The sequence below is a fragment of the Ranitomeya imitator genome, chromosome 2, assembly GCF_032444005.1.
Source record: "Ranitomeya imitator isolate aRanImi1 chromosome 2, aRanImi1.pri, whole genome shotgun sequence".
Lineage (NCBI taxonomy): Eukaryota > Metazoa > Chordata > Amphibia > Anura > Dendrobatidae > Ranitomeya > Ranitomeya imitator.
In genome coordinates, this window is record NC_091283.1 from 690,375,641 (window position 1) to 690,391,262 (window position 15,622).

Sequence of the window (15,622 nt, forward strand, 5' to 3'; positions counted from 1 at the left end):
GTGTTCTTGCCTTTCAGCTCTGGTCAAAGTCCTATCGCACTGCATAGGCTCAGGTTCATGCTCAGATAATACCGCCAAATGGTGCACAGATTTACGCTCGCGCAAGCGTCGACCGATCTGAATGGCCAAAGACATAGACTCATTCAGACCAACAGGCATAGGAAATCCCACCATGACATCCTTAAGGGCTTCAGAGAGACCCTTTCTGAAAATTGCTGCCAGCGCACATTCATTCCATTGAGTGAGCACGGACCACTTTCTAAATTTCTGACAATAAATCTCTATCTCATCCTGACCCTGACACAGAGCCATCAAATTTTTCTCTGCCTGATCCGCTGAATTAGGTTCGTCGTACAGCAATCCGAGCGCCAGAAAAAACGCATCAATATTACATAATGCAGGATCTCCTGGCGCAAGGGAAAATGCCCAGTCTTGAGGGTCGCCACGTAATAAACAAATAATGATCTTAACTTGTTGTACTGGGTCACCAGAGGAGCGGGGTTTCAAAGCCAGAAATAGTTTACAATTATTTTTAAAATTCAAAAACTTTGCTCTATCTCCAGAAAATAACTCAGGAATAGGAATCTTAGGTTCTAACATAGGATTCTGAACCACTAAATCTTGAATATTCTGTACATTTATAGCGAGATTATCCATCAAAGAGAACAGACCTTGAAAGTCCATGTCCACACCTGTGTTCTGAACCACCCTGATGTAAAGGGGAAAAGAAAGACAGGACACAGTGCAAAGAAAAAAAAAATGGTCTCAGAACTTCTCTTTTCCCTCTATTGAGAAGCATTAGTACTTTGGGCCTCCAGTACTGTTATGAACAGGTAATTCAGAACCACAATGGACATTGAAGTTCAGAGCACACAAAGTGACCTGACAATTACCAAAAACAAAGGACGAGCTCTGAGACGTGGGAACTCTGCTGACCGCAATCCCTAATCCTAACACACCACACTAGAGGTAGCCGTGGATTGCGCCTAACGCTCCCTATGCAACTCGGCACAGCCTGAGAAACTAACTAGCCCTGAAGATAGAAAAACAAGCCTACCTTGCCTCAGAGAAATTCCCCAAAGGAAAAGGCAGCCCCCCACATATAATGACTGTGAGTAAGATGAAAATACAAACACAGAGATGAAATAGATTTAGCAAAGTGAGGCCCGACTTACTGAATAGACCGAGGATAGGAAAGATAGCTTTGCGGTCAACACAAAAACCTACAAACAACCACGCAGAGGGGCAAAAAGACCCTCCGCACCGACTAACGGTACGGAGGTGCTCCCTCTGCGTCTCAGAGCTTCCAGCAAGCAAGAAAAACCAATAAAGCAAGCTGGACAGAAAAAATAGCAAGCAAAAATAACACAAGCAAAACTTAGCTTATGCAGGATAGACAGGCCACAGGAACGATCCAGGAGGAAGCAAGACCAATACTAGAACATTGACTGGAGGCCAGGATCAAAGCACCAGGTGGAGTTAAATAGAGCAGCACCTAACGACTTAACCTCAACTTTTTATTTTTTCACTGATGACGCTGTATGGCAGCTCGTTTTTTTGCGGGACAAGATGACGTTTTCAGCGGTACCATGGTTATTTATATCTGTCTTTTTGATCGCGTGCTATTCCACTTTTGTTTGGCGGCATGATAGGGTTGTTTTTTGCCTTTTTTTGTTTGTTTACGGTGTTCACTGAAGGAGTTAACTAGTGGGACAGTTCTATAGGTCGGGTCGTTACGGACGCGGCAATACTAAATATGTGTACTTTTATTTATTTTTTTTTAGATAAAGGAATGTATTTATGGGAACAATATATATATTTTTTTCTTTATTTAGGTTTTTTTTTTTCTTTTACACATGTGAATATATTTTTTTTTACTTTATAACATTGCCCCGGGGGGAAGGGAATTGGCGGGGGGGTGCATCATGTTATAGGGTCAGATCGCTGATCTGACACTTTGCACAGCACTGTGTCAGATCAGCGATCTAACAAGCAGGGCTGCAGGCTTACCAGCACCAGCTCTGAGCAGGCGCTTGTAAGCCACCTCCCTACAGGACCTGGATGCAGTCCCGTGGCCATTTTGGATCTGGGGCCTGCAGGGAGGAGACGCTCAGTACAAGGTGAGCACATCGCCTTGTACCAAGGGTCTCAGGGAAGGCCACAGGGAGCCCCCTCCCTGCGCGATGCTTCCCTATGCCGCCAAAACGCTGCAATCATGTTTGATCGCAGTGTGCTGGGGGTTAATGTGCCAGGGGCGGTCCGTGACCGCTCCTGGCATAAAGTGCCGGATGTCAGCTGCGATAGTCAGCTGACACCCGGCCGCGATCGGCCACGCTCCCCCCATCAGCGCAGCTGATCGCGCTGGCCGTACTATCCCATCACTGGGAATTAAGTCCCAGATCATCTTGACGGGATATTACGTCCAATGGAATTAAGAGGTTAACAATAGAGATGGGCGAACCTTCGAAACTGTTCGCCGAACGCAAACTTTCTGCTGAAGTCCAGGGTAAGCCCATGGTGGTGCTGCCGAGAACATGATGTTATATGTAAACAGAACAAATATAGGACCTGTGATCCAGCGGTGTACGTCTTTTTAGGACTTCATAAAAGTGCCATCAGCCACAGTTTTGTGCACTTCTGAAAAAAAGGACACCGCTGAAGAGAGGCCTGACGGAGTCCAGAGTAAATCTGCTGTGTCATTATAGTGAATGGATCCGTTGGGGGTTTCATCTGAATCACGTCAGTCAGCGTAGAGAGCATGACAACTGTAATCTCAAACATTATTTAAAATGTTCCCAATAACAGCTTCAACTCAATCCACAAAAAAAGCAAGTACCCACTCAGATCTGTTATCTGATAACGAAAATATGGCAGCACAAAGGCTCTGGAAATCTAAATGGCTCCTCGCTCCCCAAAAGAAAAATCAGCAAATTCTCAGCTCCCAAATCCAAATGCCCTCCCCTACCTTTGGAGCCCCATTGTGCCTAAACAACATTTAGCGCCTACATGTTTGGCATTTCTGTAGCGATGATAGCTTGCCTAACTTATCTCCAGAAGCATGAACTGGGCATAATGTACTGGTCACTACAGAGTACTGGTCACTATAACGTACTGGTCACTACAACGGCAGTTTGCAATTTTCACTCAGCAAAATCCACTGCTGCCTGTTTCTGGAAAACACCCATGGAGTCAAAATCGTTACAACATCTGTAGATAAAGTCCCAAAGGGTTATAATTTCTAAAATGTGCTCAACTGAGGCAGGATTCTGCTTTTCTACCACTTATAGGTTCTTTATATGGGATCCGCAAACTAGTCTAGGAAAATCTGCTCTCCAGGAGGCAAATAGGGTATGGCAAAGCAGTACTGTACAGCCACATATGGGGCATTTCTACATTCAACAGAAATTGTGGGACAAATTCGGGTGCCATTTTTACCCATTTCCCTGTGTGAAAATGTAAAACTTGGGGCTAACACACAATCTTGGTGGTAAAAATGTAAATTATTTTTTCTTCACTGCCCAATGGTATAAAAGTCTGTGACACACCTGTGGTGTCAATATAATCACTATACTCCTAGATGAATTCACTGAGAGGTTTAATAGGTAAATTGGGGTCACATACGGGGGGTTCTGCTGTTCTGGCACCTCAGGGGCTCTACCCTCAAACAAGTACAGCAAAATCTGCACTGTAATATGACGCTACTTCCATTCTGAGCTTCAAAGGTAGTTTTCGACCACATATGTATTGTCGTTTTGCCCTTGTGAAAACAATATTTGTAGCTAAAAAACATTTTTGTGGGATAAATTAGATTTTTTTTTTATTTCCACGGCTCTACTTTATAAACTAGTGTGAAGCACCTCTGGGTTTAAGGTGCTTAATACACATCTAGATAAGTTCCCTAAGGTGTCTAGTTTCCAAACTGGTGTTACTTGTTGGGGGTTTCCACTGTTTAGGCACATCAGGGGCTCTCACGCAACATGACAACTGCTAATTATTCCAGCATATTTTACATTCAAAAAGTCAAATGGCATTCCTTCCCTTTTGAGCCCTGCCATGTACCCAAACAGATGTTTTCCTCCACATATTGTGTATCTGCGCCCTCAGGAGAAATTGCACAACAAATTATATGGTGCAATTTCTCGTTACCTTTAGGAAAATGCAAAATTTGGCGCTAAAAAAGATTTATCTGGGAAAAATTTGATTTTTTTTATTTTCACTGCTTAACGTTATAATCTTATGTGATACATCTGTGGGTTCAAGGTGCTCAATACACATCTAGATAAGTTCCCTAAGGGGTCTAGTTTCCAAAATGATGTCACTTGTTTGTGGTTTCCACTGTTTAAGTACATCAGGGGCTCTCCAAACATGAAATGGCGTCCGTTAATTATGCCAGCAAATTTTACTTTGAAAAAGTAAAATGGTGCTCCTTAACTTCCGAGCCCTGCAGTGTGCCCAAACAGTAGATTTCCCCTACATATGGGGTGTCAGCATGCTCAGGAGAAATTGCACAACAATATTTATGGTCCCTTTGCTCCTGTTACCCTAGTGAAAGTAAAAAAAAAAAAAAAAAAATAGGTCTAAAGGAAAATTTTTGTGAAAGTAAATGTTTATTTATTCCTTCCACATTGCAAAAATTCCCGTGAGGCACCTGAAGGGCTATTAAACTTCTTGAATGTGGTTTTGAGTACTTTGAATGGTGAAGTTTTTAGAATGCTCTTTCTAGTATTTTCTACAATTTTGACCCCTCAAAGTCACTTCAAATGTGAGGTGGTCCTTGAAAAAATGGTTTTGCAAATTTGTTGTAAAAATGAGAAATTGCTGGTCAACTTTTAACCCTTATAACTTCCTAACAAAAAAAATGATGTTTCCAAAATTGTGCTGATGTAAAGTAGACATGTGGGAAATGTTATTTATTAACTATTTTGTGCAATATGACTCTCTTAAGGGCATATAAATTAGAAGTTTGAAAATTGCAAAATTTTCAAAATTTTTGCCAAATTCACGTTTTTTTTTTCACACGAACGCAAGTCATATCAAAGAAATGTTACCACTATCATAAAGTACTATATGTCACCAGTGAGAGACTAAAAGAGACAGCGTTCCTGTGTCTACCTACATGTGCAGCAAAGTAAGCCGATCTACTACACCACACACTTATTTCCTTTCTTTCATATCATGTCTGCTTCTGCTATTTCTCGTCACAAGTGCCTAAACAGCCCTGATTCCTTTTGTTTTATGTGTGGGTGGCAGTTTCACCATTCCCAGTCATTACGAACATCAGCACATTTCTCAAGCAAGGCTATTTTGCATATTTTGAAGTAAAACTTGGTGATCAAGATACATCTTGGGTCTCTCACAAGGTGTGCAAGCAGTTTGTCGAGAGTATACGGATGTGGACAAAGGGAACATGTGATAAGATGTAATTTGGTATACCTATGATTTGTCGAGAGCTAAGAGATTATTCCAGTGACTGTTACTTTTGTAAAGTGAAAACTTCAGGATATAACAAGAAAAACAAATTATATAGTATTCTAGTCTATCGTCAGCTGTATGCCCAGTGCCGCCTCATTATGGTATAGAACAAAATGACAGCAAAGATGAAAATTAATATTTTGAAATTGAAAATGTTTTAGTTCATAAGGGTGTGTGTCCACGGTCCGGATTGTCGGCGCTTTGTAAAACCCGCTCCGCCCAAAGCGCCGCCCCCTTCTGTACACGCGGTGATTCCGGATATGTTCATTGCACACATCCGAAATCGTGCACCCTATACATAGGACCCTGTTATTTACCTTGCGTCGCCGCAAGGTAAACAGACATGCTGTGTTAAAAAAAGATGCGCCGCATGTCCGTAAACGCAGGCCCGCCGGATGTGTGTTCCCACGCTTAGTGGAGACGGGATTTCAACAAAGTGGAGATGGGATTTCATAAAATCCCCTCCACTATGCTGTAACATCTGGACCCTGCGGGTTGAACGCTGCGGTTGTATGCAACGTTCAATCCACAGCTAATCCGGATGTAATCCAGCCCGTGGACACATACCCTCTAAGGGATCTGACCAGCATGAGTTGAACAATTTCACATGAGATTTGGGACTATTAATAAAGGCTTCTAAACGCAAGACTGCATGTGAAAAACTTGCTTCAAAAAGTAACAAAAGGTATCCTACTTTTGATCCAGAAAGTGCGATTTTGCAAGGGTTGTGAAGTCGGTAAACCAAACCACCGACTCCAAAGCGCTGCCTCACTACTGAGCATATACATAAAGTGTCGCACAGATTCATCCAAAGTAAAACCCTACATCCGTACATCAAGAACAGAACAGACATTTATAGGACATTTCATAACTTTCCCATAACATCCTGCACTGAACTACTGAAATTTTTAGGAGTCGGTTTTATACCAACTATAACTCCGACAAAATGGACACTGACTCCAAAGCCCTTGTTTCTGCAATACTTTAGAAGTGACTTTGTGTATTGTCATAACCTACATACTTTAATTGAGTAATTGCAATCTATAACTCAAATGAATGGCAACTGTTCATTGACAGCTCAAGGCTGAGCTTAAAGTGTGTCCTCCTCCACAATGGCAATTTATTTGGTGCATTCCCAAGTGGCTATTCAGTTTCTCTTTGTGAAGAATACAAACATAAAGAGAGTCATTGAGTTGTTGCAATATCAAAAACACAATTAAATCATTTATGTTTACCTTAAATGGTATGCTTACTTCTTGGTCAGTAATGTGGATGCACTAAGCATTCTTTTTTTCTGTGCATGTGGGACAGCAGAGCTCATGAGAAGCATTGGGTGAAGAGGAACTGGCCTCCAAGATCTGATCTCAAACCTGGTGATCCAAATATTCTACATGAGCCACTTATTGCCAGAAAGAAAATTACATTCCCACCTCTACACATGAAACTGGATACCGTGAAGCAATTCATTAAAACCCTAGTCCATGCCCTTATCATGTCCCGCCTTCACTACTGCAACCTCCTGCTCTGTGGCCTCCCCTCTAACACTCTCGCACCCCTCCAATCTATTCTAAACTTTGCTGCCCGACTAATCCACCTGTCCCCCCTGCAATTGCAGAGCCTCTCCCCTCTGTCAATCCCTGCACTGGCTCCCCATTACCCAAAGACTCCAGTTCAAAATCTTAACCATGGCATACAAAACCATCCACAACCTGTGTCCACACATCTGTGACCTTGTCTCCCAGTACTTACCTGCAGGCAACCTCCGATCCACACAAGATCTTTTTCTATAATCCCCTCTTATCTCCTCTTCCCACAAACGCATACAAGATTTCTCCCACGCATCCCCCATACTCTTGAACTCTCTACCCCAAAATATCAGACTCTTGCCTACCGTGGAAACCTTCAAAAAGAACCTGAAGACCTACCTTTTCCGACAAGCCTACAACCTGCAGTAACCATCAATAGACCAAACCTCTGAACAACCAGCTCTACCCTCGTCTACTGTATTATCACCCATCCCTTGTAGATTGTGAGCCCTCACGGGCAGGGTGCTCTCTCCTCATGTACCAGTCGTGACTTGTATTGATTAAGATTGTACTTGTTTTTTATTATGTACTAGATGGTGGCCCGATTCTAACGCATCGGGTATTCTAGAATATGCATGTCCATGTAGTATTTTGCCCAGTCACGTATTATAATGCTCCATGCAGTTATGGCCCAATAGAGGCCGGCTGGCCTCGACCAATCAGCAAGGCGGGATTTCCGAGACAGACAGACAATTAGACCCTTAGACAACACAATGGCGGCACTTGACAGCAGTGGAGGACAATGATGATTCCAGAATTCGCAGCAGACTGTGCCCGTCGCCGATTGGTCGAGGCCGGCTGGCCTCGACCAATCAGCGACGCAGGATTTCCAGGACAGACAGACAATTAAACCCTTAGACAATTATATATATATATATATATAGATACCCTTTCTCACATGTAAAGCACCATGGAATAAATGGCGCTATAATAATAATAATAACCCCTTCAGCCCCAGAGCTTTTTCTGGCTTTGCGTTTTCGTTTTTTGCTACCCTTCTTTCCAGAACCATAACTTTTTTACTTTTCCGTCAATATGGCCATGTGAGGGCTTATTTTTTGCAGGACGAGTTGTACTTTTGAACGGCACAATTGGTTTTAGCATGTTGTGTATTTGAAAACCGTAAAAAAATTCCAAGTGTGGTGAAACTGCAAAAAAAAAGTGCAATCCCACACTTGTTTTTTGTTTGGGTTTTTTGCTAGGTTCACTAAATGCTAAAACTGACCTGCCATTATGATTCTCCAGGTCATTACAAGTTCAAAGAGACCAAACATGTCTAGTTTTTTATCTAAGTGATGAAAACAAATGCCAAAGTTTGCTTAAAAAATAAAATTGCGCAATTTTTCGAGACCCTTAGCGTCTCCATTTTTCATGATCTCGGGTTGGGTGTGGGCTTATTTTTTGCACGCCGAGCTGATATTTGTAATCATACCATTTTGGTGCAGATACGTTCATTTGATCGCCCGTTATTGCATTTTAATGCAATGTAGCGGTGACCAAAAAAACGTAATTCTGGCGTTTACATTTTTTTCTTGCTATACCTTTTAGCGATCAGGTTAATCCTTTTTTTATTGATAGATCGGGTGATTCTGAATGCGGCGATGCCAAATACGTGTAGATTTGATTTTTTTCGTCCTTGTTTTATTTTGAATGGGGCAAAACGGGGGTGATTTGAACTTTTTTTTTTTTCATATTTAAAAAAATATTTTTTCTTTGCTATTGGCATGCTTCAATAGCCTCCATGGGAGGCCAGAAGCTGCCACAACTCGATTGCCTCTGCTACATAGAGGCGATGCTCAGATCGCTCCTATGTAGCAGAATTACTGCATTGCTATGAGCGCCGACCACAGGGTGGCGCTCATAGCAATTCGGCATTAACAACCATAGAGGTCTCAAGGAGACCTCTGGTTGTAATGCCGACGCACCGATGTCCACCGATCATGTGATGGGGGTCAGCGGTGCACGTATATCCGGCCCGATGGCAGGAAGCGTGAGTTAAATGCCACTGTCAGAGTTTGACAGCGGCATTTAACTAGTTAATAGGCGCGGGTGGATCGCGATTCCACCCGTGTCTATTGCGGGCACATGTCAGCTGTTCAAAAGAGCTGACTTGTCCGGACTTTGATGCGGGCTCACTGCCGGAGCCCGCACTGACCTCGGACGTACTATTCCATCCAATGTCAGTAAGGGATTAAAGCTTTGCCAACTGAAGGAGCCTGTTTCAAGTACCTCATTTTGGAATTTCCTAGCCTGTCATTTGAAAAAATAAAGGCCGCTGTGGTTCATGGTCCACTGATTCGGCAGCTCATCAAAGATGAACATTTCATCGAGACAATGTCAGAACTCCAAATAAATGCTTGGTTATCATTCAAAGACCTTTGTCAATGACTTTCAAAATAGGAAAGCAAACAATCGCACTGAAATTCTTCAGAAACTTTTGGAGAGCTTCAAAATGCTTGGTTGCAACATGAGTATTGAGGTGCATTTTCTGCATAGTTATTTTGCTAGCTTCCCCAGAAATCTTCTTGCAGTCACTAATGAGGAAGGTGAACAATTCTACCAAGATTTGAAGGTCATTCAGGGACGTTATCAGTGTAGATAGGATGTGCACATCATGACTGACTGCTGGAGCATAAGGCGAGATTGTTCACAGACTGAACACTCCAGTAAATGCTGTAAGAGTAAGGGTATGTGCACACGTTCAGGTTTTTTCACATTTTTCGTGTTTTTTCACCTTAAAAACGCTATAAAAACTCATTAAAAACGCATACATTATGCATCCTATCGTTTAGAATGCACTCTTTTTCCGCGAAAAAAACGCATCGCGGTAAAAAAAGCAGCATGTTCATTAATTTTGCGGATTTTCTGCATTTTTCCCGCTATTCTATGCATTTGGAAAAAAACGCACCAAAAACGCATGAAAAACGCGTGAAAAAAACACATGCGGATTTCTGGCAGAAATGCCCGGTTTTTGTCAGGAAAATTTCTGCAAGATACCCTGACGTGTGCACATACCCTCAATATTTACATTAACTACACAATTTGATTTACAGTAACACTATATCCTTTGTATGAACAAAACAGCTTTAAATAAACAATACATTTAAGTTTTTTTTACCATTATTTCCCATTTGTACGGTTTTGGAGACAGAGAGAGTAAGAATATGTGTCCACGGGCCATTTTACATCCAGACTAGCTGCGGATTGAACACTGCGTGGAGCCGCAGCATTCAATCCGCAGCGTCCAGATGTTACAGCATAGTGGAGGGGATTTATTGAAATCCCGTCTCCACTATGCGTGGTAAAACACGCATCCGGCAGCCCTGCGATTTCGGACATGCGGCGCGTCTTTTTAGATCGCAGCATGTCCGTTTACCTTGCGGCGACGCTGCGGCGCCGCAAGGTAAATCACAGGGCCCTATGTGTGGGGTGCGATGATTCCGGATGTGTGCAATGAACACATCCGGCATCATCGCATCTCCAGAAGGGGGCGGGGCTTTTGGCGGAGCGCGTTTTCCGCTCCGTCCAAAGCGCCGGCCATCCTGAAGGTGGACACATACCCTTAGAGAGGGTATCATGTTGCTTAAAAAGTTGTGATAAGAGAAAAACTGGGGTCAATTTTGGATTCAGAGGCCAAAAGTTAGGCAAAAACAAGTGTCAGATCTAGCTCAATGAAAATTGGGTTCTATATCATTTATTTTCCACATACAATTTACATCAAAAAGATAGGAAGATTGTGGATACAATGCATTATTTATTTTATACTGACTCCTACTTTTTCGTATATAAGCTTCGGCCACCGCCATCACGGGCTTATCTACAACAGTCCTCTTCCTTGTCGCGGCTCCTGCACAGGCGTACTTTATCTGCCCTGTTGAGAGCAGCGTAAAGTACTGCAGTGCGCAGGCGCCGGGAAAGGACAGAGAGGCCCGGCCCCTGTGTACTGCAGTACTTTACGCTGAACAGGGCAGATAAAGTACGCCTGCTCAGATGCTGCGGCAGGAAGCAAGGAAGAGGACGTCATCGGGGAGGCGCTGAACCCGAACTGTGACTCCCATCGGACCGGACCGCACCCCCCCCTCCCCCCCCAGGTGAGTACAATCTAACTTATTTTTCTTATCTTTCAGGTTACATCAGGAGCTTATCTACAAAAAAGTAGGTGACAGATTCCCTTTAATTGTAGTGGGGATTACAACCAGAGCTGAATTTATAACTACTTTTTCCCACTAGAAGCAGTCAATAAGCTGGACTATAATGTAGTGAGAGTAATCCCGATATATATGAAGTGTGAACACAGCTTTACTCCTTGCAAAAGAAAGGTTTAAAAATGCTATCAAATCAGTGGCAATCTTTTCATATTGATCGTAAGCCATTTCCAATAGGTGTGAACATGGAGTAAAGCTGGCCCTTCAACGGATATTAGATGACCACATTGACACTGAGGCCAGCTAGCAGACTACCTCTAGAGTCCCCCCATACAGATTAAACCAATGTCGGCCAAATTCGCTGATATCTATGGGATTGGCCCCATATAGTGCTCCATACAGTATAATTGGCACCACATAGTCCTCTATACAGAATAATGAGCCCCATATATTGCTCCAAACAGAATAATGAGCCCAATATTATGCTCCATACAGAATAATGAGCCTCATATAATGCTGCATACAGTATAATGGGCACCACAGAGTGCTCCATACAGAATGAGCCGCATATATTGCTCCATACGGAATTGATCCCATATAATGCTCCATACAGTATAGTGAGCCACATATAATTCTCCATACAGTATACGATGGGCCCCATCTATTGCTCCATATATAATGGGCCTCATATAATGCTCCATACAGTATATGATCGGCCCCATACAGTATACTGAGTCCCATATATTGCTCCATACAGAATGGGCCCCATATAATACTCCTTACAGAATGGGTTCCATATAATGCTCCAAAAATAATTGGCCCCATAAGATGCTCCATGTATAATGGGCACCACATAATGCTCCATATATAACTGGCCATATGAAATGCTCCATATATAATTAGTCCCATAAGATGCTTCATATATTATTGGCCTCATATACTGCTCCATATGTAATTGGCCCCATATACTGCTCCATATTGAATTGGCCCCATAAGATGCTCCATATTAAATTGGCCCCATATAATGCTCCCTATAGAATTGGCTTCATAAGATGCGCCCTATATTATTGGCACCATAAGATACTCCATATAGAATTAGCCCCATATAATGCTCCATATATGGGCCCCTTCTGATGGTCCCCATATATTGCTCCAAATATTAAAAAAAAAAAATGAAATACTCACCTCTCGTTGCTTGACGCTGCTCTGCTCTGGACTCCTCAGCATCGGCGTCTTCCTGCTCTCTGCGATGTGACTGCTCAGGCAGAGGGCGTGCACTGGTGACGGCATCGCGCCCTCTGACCTGAACATCACAGTCAGAGGATGGAAAATGCTGCAGCGCTGGAACCGGGAGAGGTAAGTATCGCAAGTGCCGGGGCTCGGAGCAGACGGGGGGTCCACTGGCGGGGGTTGGCACTATAGCGCGCCAGTGTCCCCGATGGCGAGTGGGCCCCCTGCCGGCTCAGGGCGACGGCACTTGCCCGGGTGCGCATGGGTGCTGACGCCAGCCCTGTCATTGTCCCAGAAAGACGACATGGGAGTGGAGAGGTGGAGCAGCGGGTCACAGAGGCAGGAGCCGGTGGCTGTGGCTAAAGCCCGTACAGGCTGCTAAAGAGAAATATTCAGTGAATATTAATTTCTCTTATAGCGTACACAGTTACAGCTGCAGGCTTCCAGCACACATCCTACTTACCTTCCCTGCGCACCCTCGCTGCATCTCGTTCCGGTGCCAAGTCTTCCTGCCGAGCAATCATGTGCCCCCGCTCATTAAGGTAATGAATATTCACCCCTCTCCACTCCCATAGGCGTGGAGTGAATATTCATTACTTTAATGAGTGGGGACATGTGATCGCTCAGCCATTAAAGCTGCTGGTGCTGGAAGGAGATGCAGGGAGGGCACGCATTGAAGGTAATTCAGATGTTTGTTTTTTTTATATGAACCCTGCATACAAGTATAGGGGATAAGAAGCCATGCATACAAGGACGGGGACGGGGAGCCATGCATACAAGGGATGAGGGGACAATGCATATCCGGCTTATACTCGAGTCAATGAGTTTTCCCAGTTTTTTGTGACAAAATTTTAAAGTAATTCTATAGTCTTTGGCCAATAAAAATGTATGAGAATATTTTTGCGCACAAATGGGCTAAATGTTTCATTTTTGGTCACACATTAAATGAATGAAGCATAAATGCACATGATTGGCCACGCTCCATTCACAAGGGGCCCTTGAGAGAATGGATCTTGTGTTTGGTGGAAGCCCAGTGATCGGACTTTATCACACAGATTGGGGATAATTGCCAAACCTGAAACCTCCCCTTTGAGGGGGGTAAATCTCCTGAACCCATTGATTTTCCAGGACCGGCTGACAATGTAATGTGTAAGGACAGACATTGGAGAAATGGATTTCACAATACACAGCATGCATGTACAAGGCAGAACTCAGGAGGACTAGCGGTCAGTTGAGCCCTCGTTGAGCGGCCAGTGTATGGCTACCTTTAGTCAGGCCTAAATCTTTCTTGATATTGATAAAATGGGTCTATATTTTCTGGGAAGCTGAGAGGGCTGCTAGGTGCATATGCATAGGAATAGCTGTCCATAGAGGGGACAGAGCGGATCGCCTCATAGCACAGTGTGTACAGGGCTCACATAGGCTGTATCTCACCTGCGGCCTCTCCACTCCCCAAGCCGTTCAAGTAGAGGATAGGTAGTAGATGAGGCTCAGTCTTCTCCAAGGCTACTCTCAGGTCCTGGAAGTGGTCCTTGTCCTTAACAAGAAGCATCTTGAGCAGTAGGTCTACTTTATCCTGCTGTGTGGTACAGCTAGTGTCCAGCTCCTGCCTGTCCCTGAGGGTGAGGGTGCCAGCCTCCTCCAGGAGGTTCAGCAACCTGTCTGCATCGCTGATGGCCTCCACCAGATTCTTGTGGCACTGCTGGAGTAACTCCCTGTGCTTGGGCTCCATCCTGAGCAGCGCTGACTCGTCAGCAGCTCCCTCCTCTTGTCTGTGAGCTTTTCTCTGTGGAGTTACAGGCCCAGCAGGAAGCTCCAGCTTGCAGCCTGCACAGGAGCCGAGCACAATCCTGCCCTCATGCACCCTCTGCCTGCACATAGCCTGCAAGCAGCAGCCATATTGCTCAGCTGGGGAGGGCTGCGGGGGTGCATCTGTGCCTCACCTCACAACCTTATCACTGCTCCTCTCCCTCCAAACTGTTCCCAGTCAGCAACGGCGAGAAGAAGAAACTGCTCCGATCCTCCTCCTCCTCCTCCTCGGCAGGCAGGCAGTCAGGCTCTGTTTCCAGCTACATGACTGACAAAAAGTGCCGTCTCCAGGGCTGCTCCGCGCTCTCCCCGGGCGCTGCTGCCGCCGCTCTTCTTACTTTCTGCTCCACAACTCCTCGCCCTGAACACCGTGTCCCACCGGCAGTAACAATGTGCCGCTTTAGGAGTGAGCTTTCCTCCCGTGTCCCCTCCTTTCTCGGTGCCTTCCCTCCTCTTCCTCGAGCCCTCCCCTCCTCCCTATCTGTGGACATTGCTGGGTCACTTCTTCCTCTCTGTTCTCTGGACTGTGTATTTACGTGATAAATGTGTCTTCATGAGGAGAAAGTCTCCGCTCTGGTTCCGCTACAGAACAGGCCAGGATTACAAGTGTTACTGCTTGTAAAAGTAGAACTTGTCCACATAACATGGGGAGACCCAGTTTCAAAATTAAGGGGATGCCAATCGAACTGCATGGTCACACGTTCCATCAAATTTACAGATGGAAAATCCACAGTGGATCACAGTAGAAATGGCGCTGTGCTGTTTCCATAAGGCTACGTCCCACGGCCGCGGACACGCCGCGCTTTTCTGGGCTGTACAAGGCAGCAAATGTCACCCATCAGTGGGTCACACTCCCAGAGCTATGGATTGATTTTCCTCTGGTGTCATCCTAGTTGCCTCTGCTTTTGTTTTTTTCACTGAAAGGCATATTCTCTTCTAAGGCTACGTTCACATTTGCGTTGCGTCAGGCGCAGCCGCGGCGACGCATGCGTCATGCGCCCCTATATTTAACATGGGGGGCGCATGGACATGCGTTTTGTGACGCATGCGTTTTTTTTGGCGCAAGCGTCAGGGCGCTGAGGACACTGCTTGTTGCATTATTTTGCGCTATAAAAATGAACGCATGCGTCACAAAACGCTGCGTTTTTTGCGTGTGTTGTGCGTTGCGTCGCCGACGCAGCACACAACAACGCAAATGAGAACGTAGCCTACGACAATCAAAACCAATGGAAAGTCACGTTTTTATTCAAGTTTATAACTAAGCAACAGATCCGTGAGACACTGATACAAAAATGGAGGCACGTCAAAAGCCTTCCGATTTGCATCTGTGTCTCATGGATCTTTATAGACTTGAATGGCCAAAAATCTGATTGAATAGAA

At 44.5% G+C, this 15,622-nt stretch overlaps 1 protein-coding gene across 3 annotated transcripts in view; it reads right to left on the reverse strand.

The window, feature by feature from the left end:
- Positions 1-14,700, reverse strand: part of DLG5 (discs large MAGUK scaffold protein 5) — a 679,445-nt gene extending 664,745 nt beyond the window's left edge. For 2 of the 3 annotated variants that reach the window (XM_069753072.1, XM_069753073.1), the window contains exon 1: positions 13,868-14,700. In XM_069753072.1, the coding sequence (XP_069609173.1) occupies positions 13,868-14,312 (445 nt within the window). In that variant the 5' untranslated portion in view covers positions 14,313-14,700. The remainder of the gene's footprint in view (positions 1-13,867) is intronic. The other variant, XM_069753075.1, reaches the window with a different exon arrangement.
- Between the last annotated feature and the right edge of the window lie 922 nt (positions 14,701-15,622).